The following is a 15,920-nucleotide window of genomic DNA, read 5'->3' on the forward strand; positions in this document are numbered from 1 at the left end:
ACAAGGTGAAGACTTTGATTTCCCCATGTGTTTTAAGATCACTTGTGTCTTGATGGTTATATTACCTTTGCTCCCAGTGAACAAGCCATAGGAACATTCAGAGCTGCCTTAGAGTGTGCCAGATTCACTTAGCCCGTCGCTGTGTCCACTCTCTGTGGCCATCCCCAGCCCTGTGAACACCTGAGATCCTTTTTAACTAAAGCGATGGAGGACTGAACAGGGGACCTGCTGCCTGCAAAGTTCTGCCATCAAGTGACAAACGAGAGGAGACACAGCAAAGAGCAGAAGCCTTGGAGGCTCAGAACTTTATTGAGAACATTAGGCTTTATTTTTATTTAGACAGCAAAACACGGCCTTTTGCCAGCACTTCAGGGAGGGGAGGGTCTCATTTCTGTTTCTTCTCCTTGACGAATGTGACTCGCTATTACTTTAGCTTTCCTCAAAGCAGCCTCTTTTGTGCCATTGCTGGTCCCGGATGCGCCGCACTGACTGGATCAAAGGTTGGCTGGCATCCCACTCATTCCAGTGGCAGTACTCACCCTTCTCAAAGACGTACTGGCGGCCACGGTACCCGGGATACTCATATCCCACCCATCTATGGAGACAGAGGGGCAAGAGAAGGAGGACCTATCAGGATAGGCTCAGCCAGGCATCCTTCCCAACACAGCTCACCGCAGTAACAACTCATTTCCAAAGATCCAAACTACTCATTGAAGCCAGAACTACTCATTGAAGTCAGAACTACTGCCTTTGGGCTCTCAACAGTTCCTCTCCAAAGACAATTTACAAAATGAAATTTTCATTTACATAGTAAGATTGAACAAAACAGAGCTATATGGTAGGTTAGGTATGAAAGTTGAAAAAGCTTGGTGTAAAATATGAAAAGGATACACACACACACACACACACACACACACACACACACGAAGCCTCTTTTGGGAAGTAGTTCCACAATCAGGGTATTACAGCTGAAAAGGTCTTCTCCTGTATCCCAACGAAATGTACTTCTCCTGGTGGAAGAACCTGGATCAAAGGTCCCAAGGTAAACGTGGTGGGCTGTCAGGTTCATATGGAAGAAGGCCGTGTCCCAAACGGTTTACGGCACACTTCCCCAAGCTGGTGATATTGGACTACAGTTCCCATCATCCCTGATCATCAGTTATGCTGGATGGAACTGATGGGAAATGGAGTCATGAGAGTAGCCATGATTTATGTTAGGGGGGCAAACCTCCATTAGTTATGTATTTTTATTGATTTACCTGATCTGGGGGGCAGTGCCCCCCCTGCCCCCTGGCTACACCCATGAATGGAGTCCAGCAATGTCTGTTGGGCACTAGCTTGGAGAAAGAATGGTTTCCCTTAATAGGGAGTTAGCAACATCTTGAATTGGGTCCTGAAATTAATTAGACGTCAGCACAAGTACCAGGAAGATAAGATCATCTTGCACCAGTTTTAATTTCCAGGTGCCGTTCAAAGGCAAATTCAGGCAGAATGTGTGTTAGAATTAGTTCACAGAATTAGTTCAAAAATCTCTGAACTATGCACAAAAGTAGTTCCCATGATTTCTGGTTGAACTAAACTAGGTTTGTTTCTAGTTTATCTTCAATTTCATTTCCTTACACACTTTTTTACTCTCTAAGTTCGTAATAGTTGAGGGAAATGAACTTATTGAGTCACGTTCCACTGTCTGTGTGGTTCAATGTCTTCTGAAGTATATGTCACACCAGTACAGTAGCTGCTGACATCCTGAATGCTGAATTCCCTCCCGCCCCGGAGGATCATTTAGATGAATTTAACAACATCAGCAGAGCCTACTGGATCAGGCCAAAGAGAGCCATCTAGTACAGCATCCTGTTCTCACAGTGGCCACCTAGATGCACTAAAGGGGAGAAGCCCTCAACCAGGAGCTTCTAGCAACTGGTATTCAGAAGCATTACGTGAACTCCATTTTTTCTTGAGAAAGACAGATGCCAACAACTTGAACTAAACTGGGAGCTGAACCACTTTGTTTTGTAAAGGGACAAACATGAACTGGAATTACTTTCTGTTGGGGCATGTCAAGCATGATCTAGTATTAGTTCCTTTCAAAAATGAACTTCCCAAACTTTGGTTACAATAATATAAGCTGGATTGGAGCCTGCCCTCTGCCCCCTTCCTGTGGGCTGCTATTTGCATTGGTGGGGGGCATGATTTTAAGGACATCCTCAAACTCTATTTATTTAAAAACCCAATCCTTGATTATGCTTGCATATCCTTCAGTTTTGAGCAACACATTCCAGGTCTCTGAGATTTGTTTGTGATGCAGGCTCTAATTAATTTGCTTACTATGTTTTTTTGGGGTTATTTTTAGTTCATTTAAGCCACCACAAAGGCCATCTGACTGGAAAAAAGCAGGATATAAATGCTACAAAGGAATTCATTCATTTATAGATTGCTCACCCATCAGTGTCCTCTGGGTGAATTACATCTCAGTACTGGTCAAATAGTCCTTCAAGATGCTTTCCTGGGCATTTTATGGCCACCTGTGCTGCTTGTTACAGTTGTCAACTCATAGACTCACAGAATCATGGAGCTGTAGGGTTGCAAGGGACCCCAATGGCCCTATAAGCTAGGGTTACCAGAAGTCCCCGTTTCCCTGGGATAGTCCCCACATTTGCGAATAATGTCCCTGGATTTCATCTAATATCCCCGGGAAATGCAGCAGCGGCAGTCTCAGCAGCCTGGAGCAGTTGGCTCTGGCTGGCTTCAGGAGCTGATCAGAAATCCCCATATGATGGTGTTGCAGGGGCTCTAAGGTGCAGCTTCCGAGCTACTTCCACCTTCCCTGACCCCAGCAATTAAGCTGTGAAGGGAGGCTTCATGATGCCTACCGGAGCAGCCTCCCAACTCCTACTTGCATGCAAGCAGGAACAGGGTGGGGATCTCTCAGTTAGGCAAGAGGAAGCTGAGGGATCCCCGCCTCCTCCTGCTTGCACACAAGTAGGAATGGGATTGGGGCTGCTCCAATGGGAGGGGAGGCATTGCACTGCCCCAGCCACTGCCGCTGCTCTCGGCCCTCCTCCTCTGCCTTCCATGCCTGACCCACTGCGCACCACTTCCACCACCACCACCACTGAAGAACCAACACCTCAGGGGCTGCCCAGGCTCATGGAGAAAGGAGATAGAAGCCTCGGAGGAAGGGGAAACATGGCGGTTGAGGTCAAGGTGGCAGCCATTGCTGCAGCATCAACATCCTGAACATGTAGTATTTATTTATTTATTTATTTATTTATTTATTTATTTAGGGTGTCCCCAGAATCATTAAAAAAAAATCTGGTAACCTTTCTATAAGCCAAATCCCTGCAATGCAGGAATCGCAACTAAAGAATCCCTGGCAGATGGGCATCCAACATCTGTTAAAAAAACCTCCAGTGAAGGTTCATCACCTTCTGAGGTCATCTGTCCCACTGCTGAACAGCTCTACTGTCAGAAAGTTCTTCCTAATGTTTAGTCAGAATTTGAATCCAACTCTCTTTTCATTTTTCATTGTTCATGTCACTTTTTAATTCCCTTTTTTGTGGAATGCTTTCCCCAGGGAAAAATACCAGAGACCAATCCATTTTTATTTGCCCAGACCTTGTATATTATTGCTTTGCATTTTTTTCCTGTTTTAATCTCATTTTATGCAGCACCTAAAGAGCATTTGTACTGGACATCTGATTAATAAAATATATAAGACCAAAATGCCCAAAGATATTCAAGCACCCACCAGCCACTCTGGTTATAAGCATGATTGTTAATAGATCTTTCTCACTGGCCATTGTCCCTCCCAGAGCCAACTATGTATTACATTCATTTATAATATTTGAAGCATTTTTACTGCCATCACCCCAAATTCTTTGGCTGGAAAAGACTATCAGAGTAGCTTACAAAGATCTATAATGAGAGACAGGTTTTAAGAGCAAGAACCACGCTAATAGTCTTGGCCCTTGTTCCTCACATTTCAAATAATGCGAAGATGGAGGCCAGAGACTGGGAGAGAAAGACAAAGAGCAAAAGGGGGCCTGGACAAGGTGTGTGGACAATTAAAATGAGAGCAAGTCCTGGCAGAAACGTTTATGGGGGTTGCTTCAGGAACGCCAAAATGGCTCAGGAAGTTGAAGGTTGTTCCCGAAGGAAAGTCTGTTCCAAATGTGTTTGAGCTGTAGTCAGTAGCTCAGAGCCACGACTTTGGAGAACCAGCTCCTCCTTCCTGCATTTTTGGGGTTTCTGTGCCTCCTGCCTGTTCTTTTCATCTTTTTTTGGGGGGGGAGATAAGCCCACATGCCAGAATGAGCCAAAATCGGTTGGATTACCTTCAGTGAGTTCCCTCATTATTTATTTCATACAATTTATATTCCACTTGATTGTAAAAAAAGAAAACCCTCAAAGTGGTTTACAACAAAGATAAGGAGTGCTCTGATGGTGTTTCCTGCTTGGCAGGGGGTTGGACTCGATGGCCCTTGTGGTCTCTTCCAACTCTATGATTCTATGATTCTATAAAACAATAAAATTGTCTATAAGAAGAATTAATAACAATTTAAGACTTTCAAAAAGTTAAAGCTAAAAGCGGATTAAAACACTAACTTTCAACTGGGTAGGTTTGGCTAAACAAGAATGTTTTTAACAGGGCTATATCGTTCTATATCGTTTTAACAGGGATATATCATTCTAAAACGTCACAGGTTTTTTTACCTTTTTATTTGTCAAAGCGGCTGTCTTCCTACTGCCAGTGCTGGCTGCTCTGCAGTGCCCTCTGGTGTCACCTTTCAACAACTCATTAGGACATAATGTGTCCTGTGGCTGTCAAAACCATTTCTTAGCCCTTCCTTAAGGTTAAAAACCCCTGGAAAAGACCCTGATGTTGGGAAAGATTGAGGGCACAAGGAGAAGGGGACAACAGAGGACGAGATGGTGGGACAGTGTTCTTGAAGCTAGCAACATGAGTCTGACTGCGGGAGGCAGTGGAAGTGCCTGGTGTGCTCTGGTCCATGGGTTCACGAAGAGTAGGACACGACTTAACGACTAAACAACAACAAGGTTAAAAACCCTGAGTGTAGATCTGCCCCAGGTGCTAAAAAGAGTACAGTGAATGCACCTGCCTGATGTCAATAGGAAGGGAGTTCCAGAGTGTAGGTGCTGCCACACTAAAATATCCATTTCCTACAAATATGGAATAGATATTATGCAGCCCCTGCAAGAATGCCAGATCTGCCAATTGCAGCGGTCAAGGGGGAAAAGATATGGGGCAAGCTGGTCCCAAATTGTTAAGGGCTTTATATACTAATTCTAAGGAAGCTGGTTTAGGGATTTGCTCTTCCAAGAGAAGCAACTGTGCAAAGAAGCCCCCTCCTGAAGCAGAGGCACCCCCTCCACCTTTCGCATGGGGCTACAGGATTTGCCTCCCTCCCCCGCTCCCTCCTTACATTCCATTCAGGGCCTTAATGCTGGCCACGCGGTCCTGGAAGCCATGAGCCCACAAGCTGGGGACGTCATCCTCCACGATCTCCATCTTCCTGCCCCCATAGCTGGTGTTTTCAAAGAGGTGGATTTTGTGGTCTGCACTGTCCTGCAATGGGAACAAGTGATGGGAGCTGGTGTGGAGTGGGGGTGGCTGAACCCTCTCCCCCTGCAACCACATATTCACAATGAACCACATATTCACAATGAAGAGGGAGGGGCTGTACCAGGACATTTGCTATGCATACAGAACGCAGGTGATGAGAAGGAAGCTCTCTGCCTGAGCTCCTGGAAAGCTGTTGCCAACCAGAGTGGACAGCATGGGGCTAGAAGGATAAATATCCTGAACAAACACACAGGATATGATAAAGGGAGCATGAAACTGGCATACAAGGGCTGCCCAAGGCACTGGGGTGTCCTCCCCCAATGTAGGTCAGGACAATAACAGATACACATAATTTAGTCCATGGCCACTGCCCTTTCGTGGGCAAATATCTGTGACTTACGATCAGCAGGGGGCGAATGGAGAGGAGGCTGTCACTGCAGTGGCTGTTGGACCAGGAGTCCCAGCGAGGGTAGTCGCCCTTCTCCAACACAAACTGCTCCCCACTGAATGCCTGACGCTCAAACCCGAGCCACCTGTGGGAAGAATCAAACCTATTGTTGTTCCTCAGTCAACCTGAGAAACTTGGCGTGTAAAGAGGTTGCTCCAAATTCAGACTACATGGCTATCACAAGCCAATATTGAATTCCTGTGCAGCATTTTCTGAATACTGTATGGAAAAGCACATGAATGTGACCTTTAGGAAGTTTGTAAATAAACCATTTTTAACTTACTAAACATGTGGTCTGTTTCTATACTGGGGAAGAGGGGAACTTTGGAAGGAACTCATAAGGGCATATCTAACAGCCCATATTTCCTCACTTTACTTTGCTGTATGTTTTGTGATTTTAAATCTCTGCTAGGTTTGTCTCATCAGAGAGTACATGCCCCAAACCTGGATGTTGGCATCCAGGAAATTATTCTTTTATATCTATTTTTTCCTTGCCAGCAATAGTTAATTTGCTACCCATTGCCAGAATGTCTGTGTTATCAACATGTGAATGGCCCCTGTAACACTACCTCTAACTTTTGTGTATTAATTTCCCTCTGACTTAGACCCAGCCATGTAAAGTTTTAACCTGATTTTGGGAATATGCAAAATTAATTGTTTCTGTTTTGATTTTATTTTATTTTTTGTTCTTCACTTCCTTAGTGGGTTGTGCTTTCTATAGGTAAGGAGCCCTGGGAAGTGGGCAGTGCCACATGACTCTTGGTTTTTCTGCGAGAGCCTAACATAGCCAGAACAAGACTTCTAGAAGCTGTGCTGATTGTCAATAAAGAAAACACAGGTTAAAAACAGCAGTTATCAGAATCAGTACCAATTTTATCCCCATAACTCAGACAGGAAGGCTGAGGGGCCAGGTTACTTACTGCCCAGGGGTTGGGCTAGATGACCCTTTGGGTCCCTTCCAACCAGGGCTTCTTCTTTTTTTTTTGCAGCTGGAATTCACCAGAACTCAGTTCCGGCATATTCAGAGAGGGTGGCATTGCCATTATTATAAGAGAACAAAGGAGGTGTTTAGGTGCCAAATAGTTCTGGCATCTATTTTTCTAGAAACTCTACAATTCTATGATTCTGGAAGTGAGTTTGTGACGGGAGCAATTCCCTGATTTGTAGCTCAGCCTCTTAGCCAATTCACCTCTTGCTCTGCTTACTCCCTTTGGGATCACCTGGGTACAGCATTTAAAGCTTTTTTTTTTTTAAGGACACACAGCTGCCTGTAATTGGCTGCACAGAGCTGAGGAGGCCTAAGGGAGTTCACTGCAGCTTTGCAGGCCCGGGACTTTCCTGACTGGCACCCCCCCCCAACCAGAACTTTGCCAGCAGTCCAGAACTAGAAAAGAGGTGCCTTCAGGGGGCAACTAGGAGCATTATACACCTCTCAAACTACTTTTACTCCTCACAAAAGCTTCTGGGATAAAACCCAAATCAAAATGGGGTGCTTTTAAAAACTAGCTTTCCTTGAGAATGCTCAGATTTCAAGACATGTGCTTCTAGCCCGGTGTGGCTCCCTGCTCTCTCCCATGCTTGGTACTCACGGGCCAGCCTCCACCTGGATGGAGCCCACTTTGTCCAACTCCTTCTCCGTCACGTTGGGGTTCTCATCCATGAGCTCACATTTCCTGCCCTGGAAATTCTCCATCTCGAAGAGGGTGACCTAGATGAGGGCACAGAAGCCAAGTGGCCCAACAGCCATCAAGGGGTAAAGAGCCTCAAAAAGGAGCATGTACTGATGGAGAAACAGTTTTGGGAGAGAAGCTATCAACCAGCTTGTTTGCAGGGGGAGAAAAAAGCATTCCCAAATTGAGATGCCCTCCACCAAAGGTGACACAGACACCTTTAGGACAGACAGAGCTGTTTCTCTCTGTGTGGAGGAGGGAAGGCCAAAGAATGAAGACTCTCTGAATATGTTTGCAGCTTCCAGCAGCTCTTATTTTTCATTTGTATTCCACCTTTCCTCCATGGAGCCTGAGGTGGTATGCATAGTCTTCCCGCTTCTCGTTTAATCCCCACAACCACCCTGTGAGATAGGCCTGGCTGGTCTCCCTGGTCCAGCACTCTAACCACTGCACCACACCACAATTAAGACACAATTGTGGAGAAATTTGAAAGACTTTATTCAGGGACAACAAGGACACAACCACAGAGGCAGGGGGACAGTGTTCAAAAAGTAGCTTCTAACAAGGGGCCCAAGAAAGGTGCAGGAAAACTTTTGTTAAGGAAAGTTTTATAAGAAAAAATCTGCTCCTTTTCCCTTATGGGGTATCCAAGTGGGTTTCCTATCAGTTGGAGAAAATAACAGAGGCCAACCAGAGTATATACAGAAGCAAAGTGGCTAGTAAATCTGATCTTTATTAACTGTTGCAACAGGGTCCCCACTCCCCACATGCAGGAGGGAGGAGAGAACCCTGAACAATGGAGCGTGAGGCCTTATACAGACTCTTGAAACTGTCCACCCTGTAGCTCAGGACCCCCCCCCCCAAAAAAATCATACATACATCACAGAAGGAGGCGGTCTACAGCAAAAATAAATCACAGGAGGTGGTCTACAGCAGAAATCCTGTCTGCCAGGATACCTGATAATGGTCAATGATTGCACTGATTACATTACCTGGGCATTACCTGGGCAGCCAGGCTCACCCTTATACACAAATACGCGCCCTTAAGACACGATTTGTAAGCAAAAGACAATGGGGAGGATTTCCCATTTCCTTCCTCCTTGCAGAGAAATATTTGAGGTCAATTTGGGAGAGTCAAAATGGCTTTAGGATTGCTCTCTCAGACAAATGGTATGTATGTGTTTGCCTTGTACATTTATGAACATTTAATTTATATTTGAGACCTTAGAATTCTCATAACAAAAGCCTTAGAGAAAAGAGGTGGAAGTGAAGGAGAGGTGTGTGTCGAGGAAAGTAATAGTTCAAATATGTAGCAAGTGATGGCCAGCTCATTGAAAGACGACAAGGTCTTGAAGATATGATTGCCAGGTCTCCAGGTCTGATTTGAAGCCTCTGGGTTTGCCTGGACCCCTCCAGCTGGAGGACTTGATTCTCAGGGTGGGTGAGAGTACCTTTATCAATAAGAAAAAATATCAAGCTTCAGCTTGGCAGGAGCTGGCTGCAAATTGGGTGGGGGGGGGTCCCTGCCTTCCTTCACTCCCCTCTCCCAAGTAACCTCTGTTTCCTGGGCCTCCTACCATGACATCACCAGGGGCCACTCTTAGGTTTCAGGCCATCACTGGATGAAGGCAACCATCATCACCAGGCCCAGCCTGGCAGCCCAGCCCAGCCTGGCAGCCCTGATGCCACTGTAAGAACATTCATCCCCAACAGGCTGTGCATATCTGAACACAGGAGGCTCTTCAGCAGTCGGCCCAACCATTAGACACAGTGAGGCAGCTGCCTCAAGTACAGAGTGGTCAGGAGCACCCCAGGTCCTGAGATTTCAGATCTCTCTGATATCCAGACGAGTTTTTCAGAGATAGGGAGCAATGCCACAGGCTCAAGAGGTCACTGGGAAGGCAGTTGAATTTAGGTATCCAAACTCTTGAAAAAGAAGAAAAGGAGCAGAAGGTGGTCTAGTATAAACCACCAGAAAGTTTACACAGACAGCCCAGAACGATGAAGTGGGCTCTAACCAGTTATGTTGTTGCAGAAACCCTTGGCTGTCTTTGCACACATGCGCAGCACATGCCCACAAACACCTCCTACCACAGCCGGCTGTTGTTGGGCAGGAAAGGAGAGGCTGGGGAAAGTGTATGTGCTGGGGAGAGGGAGAAGCTATGGGGAGCCCAGTGCTTGGGAAGCAGGGAGGGCCTGAGGAAGGGATGCACCTGTGAGCACCCATACCCTGCCCTAGACGAGCGCAATGCCCTTGAGTGCAAGGTGCAAGCAGGAGGGCTGAGGAGGTGTGTGCAACTGCCAACTGCAGGCATAGGAGTCAACTCCTAGGGGCCAAGGGATCTTTGCCCTCCCTTAAATATTTGAGGGGCTGCCCCCCAAAGTGGATAGGCATTGCCTTTCAAATGGTGTGTGTGCGCTGCATCATGTGATCAATTATGGGGACGGGGCTTACACCCCCCAACTATTGTATTGAACTTTATTACGGCCATTGGCCCATCACACGACAGTTTCCCATACCAACATAATGTACTTAAAGCTCCAAATTTAAAACCGCTAAAACTTACAAAAAACAGACAAGAACCAAAGCAAAACAAAAACAACAGACCAACATCATACATTACAATAAATCTGTAACATAAACATCGCCCTCTACTCATAAATTAGTAGAAGACATCAATGGTGATATCACCTAATTACATCCTAAAACATGGATCATAGTTTAGAGGGATTATCCGAGCCGCACAGGAGTCCGTTTCTCTTCTTTAGGGATAGAACGCTGATCAAGAATCTGGCAACCATGAGTGATCTTAGGGGGTCATCATCATTTAATAGATATCTCAGTTTGGCTTCATTCGTATCATCGGCAATTCCCTTTAGATATTGAGCAAGAAACTTGCTCCTGGCCGATGAGTGAAATGCACAATCAAAAATTATGTGATGCAACGATTCCGGTGCCCCACAATTACAGTCACATAAGAGCGATATCTGTCCATTGGAGAATCTATTTCTCAGCACGTTCGATGGGAAGGTGTTGAATCTTGCCTTTATAAAGGCATATCTATGAGCCGAAGAAGTTAAGGAACTCAAATAGTTTGGGAGCCTTAAGAGGGGTAATAAACCAAGATTTAGAGGTGAGCAGGTACCATTGCCCAAGACCATTTTCTGCTGCAAGTCCATCTCCTCTAGTTTACAGGTTACTGTTCTTTTAGCTGGAACTATATCCTGCTCTAGCCCCCAACTTTTATTCAAGTTGCCACCCCAGCTGAAAGGGCTATGGCTAGCAAGACAGTGGCCTGGCACATCCTAGCCCAGTGATATGCAGAAATGGCAACCCTGGTGAGAAGTTGGCCGCGCAGCACCCATACCCAGCTGTCATGGGAGGCAAGCGTGCTGCCCCGCCACCTGCCCTGATCCAGCTCACCAAGAGGTGCCACTTGGGCAGTGAGTCCTGCAGGAGACCCAACTAGTCCCCAGGGTTGGGAGAACAAGGTTGCCGGTCAAAGTGCGAGAGGAGCCGATTGCCCAGCAATCCCAATTCCGGCCTGAGTCCTAAGCTACAACGCTTGCAACGTCAATGTTTTTGCACCCTTAAGGATTTTGCTCCCGGGACAACTGCCCCAACACCATGCCACTGGCAAAGGCCACAAACTACATGCTATGGAAAGATAATCACATCACTCCTTGCATGTTTGCTGGTACATGGAGGTCCGGCTGTGCTCAGACTTGCTCTTGGCAAGCAAAAGATTTGTTGGAGAAGTCAAGAGTGCCATCTTCTGTCTAAATCTAGAACAACCAGCTTTGAAAAAAATACAGTGGTACCTCGGGTTAAGTACTTAATTCGTTCCGGAGGTCCGTACTTAACCTGAAACTGTACTTAACCTGAAGCACCACTTTAGCTAATGGGGCCTCTCGCTGCTGCCGCGCCACTGGAGCCCGATTTCTCTTCTCATCCTGAAGCAAATTTCTTAACCTGAAGCACTATTTCTGGGTAAGCAGAGTCTGTAACCTGAAGCGTATGTAACCTGAGGTACCACTGGTATCTGCTTCTAGTAAAATGTGCACCATGTATTGTTACATGCCCCCTATTCAATCTCTGAGCAGTGAGAGAATTCAGGAGTTCCAGGAGCTTACCTAGTTGCATTCCTTGGAATGAAGGTCAATGGAGACTGTGGCGTACAGTTTCTGGGTCATGTGGCCAGCATGACTAAGCCGCTTCTGGCAAACCAGAGCAGCGCACGGAAACACCGTTTACCTTCCCGCCGCAGCGGTACCTATTTATCTACTTGCACTTTGACGTGCTTTCGAACTGCTAGGTTGGCAGGAGCAGGGACTGAGCAATGGGAGCTCACCCTGTCACGGGGATTCGAACCGCAGACCTTCTGATCGAAAAGTCCTAGGCTCTGTGGTTTAACCCACAGCGCCACCTGCATTGACATTATTTACACATTATTTACAACATGAGCATAAATGGAGGGACTCACAGCATTAAAACTCCCAAGGATCTTGTTTCTCCATTAGTCAAGTCACAGTTTGGGATCCAGCACAGAGCAAGCAGGCCTCTGGGTCTCTGGCTTCCAGCCTGTTTTCAGCTCAAAACTCACTCTCTCTCCTGGCTATTGTTCTCTTACTGAACAGTTAGGTGAGAGGGGTGGAGGCTTGTCTGAACAGCTCAGCAATATAACCCTTTATTTCTACCCTCACTGGGTACAGGACCCCAAGAAGGGGCTCAGGGCATCATCCAGACTGACTGCCCAAACCTGCAACAGTATAAAATCTTCAGGGGCTTTGTGGGACAGGGAAGGGATGAATTCAACACTTGCCATACCTTGTAATTTGACCCCATTTCCTCTGGGCTCTCCGCAGCTGCCATCTCCTCCATAGGGGTCTGTTGTTCAGTCATGGTGTCTGCAATCAAACCCTGTCCCGCCCCCATCCCCCTGCAAGTTAGAGATGGTTGTTGCTCCAAGGAGGAAAATCCTCTCTGCCAAAGATTTCTGCCTGGCTTTCTGCCAGAGAGCATGAGAATGAAGAGATCATCATCTGCATAAGGAGACTCCCAGTCTCCAGGGACTCTGGGAGATTGACCTGCAAAGAACTGGCCAAAGTAAGGCAGTGGTCATTCCTACTTTATTGTCTAGCTTTAAGACCAAAAGGGCAGGATAGCTTTGGGGAGGAACCTATTTGTGATGGAGGCAACTGTCAACTTCATTGGACTGGAGACAGGGGACACAGGGGTGGAGAGTAAACACATCCCACACCCAGCTGGTCTTTTTCTCATTCCTTATTACTGGTGAAGCTGGTTGACCCTTAGGATTCCTTCCAACTGCAGTTCTAAGCTTCAGGGAGGCAGAGACACATGGAAGGTTCTCCTCCAAGAGTGCATGACTCAAAGCTCTGCACCTCAAGGATCAACCCTGTAAGATTCCTCTCAGCACTCTGCCCACCCACTGACCCACAATGAGTTGTAGTTCAAGACACCACCTCACTTGCAGCTTCCTTCAGGTTTCAGTCTTGGAATTCCACTGCCTGGTGTTCCAGTTCCCCACCCTCCCAAGGCCCTCCGCGACATCTCCCTGGCCTTCCCTCACTGCTGTTGCTGGTACAAAGACAGATGCCGTTACATACAACTTACTGTCTTTAGGTCTCATCTACCTCTTTTTTTGGCTGTGGGGGGATAACATGGATCAAAAGCTTAAGTATGACATTCAAAAGCTTTTGCTGGAGGTAGGGAAGCGCTATGCGAAGGACTCCAGGGTAACCATGTGTCTGGTGAGGACACATTCATACCTCCTTTTCCAGATGCTGTTGGAAACTCTTGACAGGCAGGCAGGCAGGCAGGCAGGCAGGCAGAGGAAGCAGGCGCCTATTTATGCGCTTGCCTCTGAGCGCAGCCCTGGCTTTTGAGGGGTGCTGAGGCAGCAGCAACTCCATCCAGCAGACCCCACCCATTGCCTTTCACTTCAATATTGAGGGCTCCACTCCACAATACGGAGCCATTATGCAGAGGCCTCCCAGCTGACGGTTTGGAGAAGATTAACAGCCTGCCTGCGAGTCAGCCCATCAGCATGTTGGCACTGCTCCTTGCCAGAACTTCACAGAAGTTCTGGGTCAGCAGCTTTCCAACCCCAAACCAAAGCCCTTTCAGCAGCAGCAGACACTCATGCTGTATGTCCCAGGCCAGGGAGATGTTGCAGAGGGCCTTTCCATTGAAAGGAGCAAGAATTCTGTGCCTCCAGTCTCAGGTTGCTGGACTTTAAAAGGCAGGCTCATGAGAATCCTCATCCAGGTTATTAAAACTACGTGTTTATTCTAGCGAGTGGAAGTGATTTGAACCAGCAATGTAAGGAGGATATGGACAAGCTGGAACATGTGCGGAGAAGGGAAACCAAGATGATTAAGGGTCTGGAAATCAAGCCTTATGAGTTGAAGGAGTTGGGTATATTTAGCCTGGATGAAAGGAGTTATGATTGTTATCTTCAAATATCTTAAGGGCTATCACACAAAAGATGGAGCAAAGCTTGTTTTCTCCTGCTCTGGAGGGTAGGACTCGAACCAATGGCTTCAAGTTCAAGAAAGGAGATTCCAGCTAAACATCAGAAAGAACTTTTTGACAGTAAGAGCTGTTTGACAGTGGCAAGGTCTCCCTTGGGAGGTTGTGGACTCTCCTTCCTTGGAGGTTTTTAAGCAGAGGTTGCACGGCCATCTGTCATAGCTGTTTTAGTTGCATTGCAGAGGGTTGGACTAGATGGCCCTTTGTGTTCCGTCCAACTGTACAATTCTATGATTTATGAATTTTGCTCTGTCTGTTTTGCACGTCTATGCATCTTCCTCTAGGTGCCAACCAGCTTAGCTTCAGCAAAGTGGTGAAAGCATCACAACACTCATTCAGATCATTCTCTGAAGCCAGCAACTTGTGGTCTTGCAACTTGTGTGGAATTGTTTTGCTATGCTTCATAGCAGCTATCATCTGGTAGGATGCAAGAGTTGGAACTGGGACCCAAGCTGCCCGAAAATGGTATAGTTGCCACCTCAGGAGTAAGAAAGGGCCCTGCCAAACTCCCATCTCTAGTCTTCTCTCCTTTCCAAACTATATGTATAGGAGGGGGAAGAAAAAGAAGGCAGAGATGCTGGGGCCCTTCTTCAGCTACCTGTTCCCTCTTCCTGGCTACCTCAGAGAGAGAGCAAGCAAGGCTGCTGCAGGTGAACAACCCTTGCCCCCCCATCCTCTTCTGAGAGAGTAACATTTAAAAACAGACTGTGGAGTCTTCTATGGGGGAGGAAAAGGGGAAGGAAAACCTTCTGCTTCAATAAATGTGAATAGTTTAAAAGAAAATGAAAGATGGACATGCAAAGTCATTCTGAATGCTGTTTTTAATCAGATATAGTTGTCCAAACATTTCTTAGTAGTAAAACTACTAAAATACAGAATTTCAGTGCCTTGCAGAAGCACAAAAGAGAACCCGTGTGTGTACAGATTCAGAGGGATTTGCCCTGATGCCACCTTAATCCTGCTCCTTTGTGCAGGGCCAGCGCCCCGGGGAATCCAGGCATTGCATACATTCCAACAAACCCCCTGCCTCCCCCCCCCCAACATGAAAGAGATGCTGTGGATGCCCCAAACTTTGCTGCAGGCCCTCACATCCCAGCAAAAGGTTTCTGCTAGGCTGGGAAGGAGTCTGTAGGATGTGTGTGTGTCTGTGTGCATACTCAGTGCAATTTAAGGAAAGGCTTCTAGCACACATTAGAGTCACAGGCGGAAATCAAACCAAGTGAGAACACCAGGACAAAATCAACTGATTTATTTTTTTTAAGCGAAGCAAATGGGAAGATTGTCAGCACCTTCAGGGGCATTTTGGTGCTAATCACGTTTGCCACTACAGCACAGCCAACCCACCTAGCAAACAAAACAAACAGACTAGGGCCAAACCCAAATATCCTGAGTCTTAGGAAGTGGCAAGGTCTGGGGGAAAATCTATACCCACAGCTACTTGAAAAGGAGGGGCATTGTGACAGCATCTCTCTAATCCCCTTCCCAAACCATGCCAACTGGGTCTTCCCTGTGGGCTGGGAGTGGGGTGAGGATGCTGCTAAGCAGCACTGAGGACCCCAGGATACATCCTCAGTGGTGCTCAGAGCAGAATATATTATGTTTTCCTATGGCAAAATATTACTGCTATTTCTGCTCTGAGAGGAACCCATGGGAGGTGTCTGGTTT

The 15,920-nt window shown here is 46.7% G+C and overlaps 1 protein-coding gene across 2 annotated transcripts; it reads right to left on the minus strand.

Annotated features, from left to right (window-relative positions):
- Nucleotides 1-279: 279 nt before the first annotated feature.
- On the minus strand, nt 280-13,538 carry LOC128400777 (beta-crystallin B3-like). Of its 2 annotated transcripts, XM_053363262.1 has the most exons (6): nt 13,493-13,538; nt 12,531-12,623; nt 7,622-7,740; nt 5,985-6,117; nt 5,445-5,587; nt 280-595 (listed from the first exon to the last, which is right to left on the minus strand). In XM_053363262.1, exons 2-6 carry the CDS (start codon nt 12,603-12,605, stop codon nt 430-432), a joined length of 636 nt encoding a protein of 211 aa, XP_053219237.1. In that variant the 5' UTR covers nt 12,606-12,623; nt 13,493-13,538; the 3' UTR covers nt 280-429. The 2 variants fall into 2 exon arrangements, with proteins under 2 accessions (XP_053219237.1, XP_053219236.1); XM_053363261.1 differs by lacking the exon at nt 13,493-13,538 and having other exon boundaries at nt 12,531-13,103.
- Between the last annotated feature and the right edge of the window lie 2,382 nt (nt 13,539-15,920).

Source organism: Podarcis raffonei, chromosome 13 (genome assembly GCF_027172205.1).
Source record: "Podarcis raffonei isolate rPodRaf1 chromosome 13, rPodRaf1.pri, whole genome shotgun sequence".
NCBI lineage: Eukaryota > Metazoa > Chordata > Lepidosauria > Squamata > Lacertidae > Podarcis > Podarcis raffonei.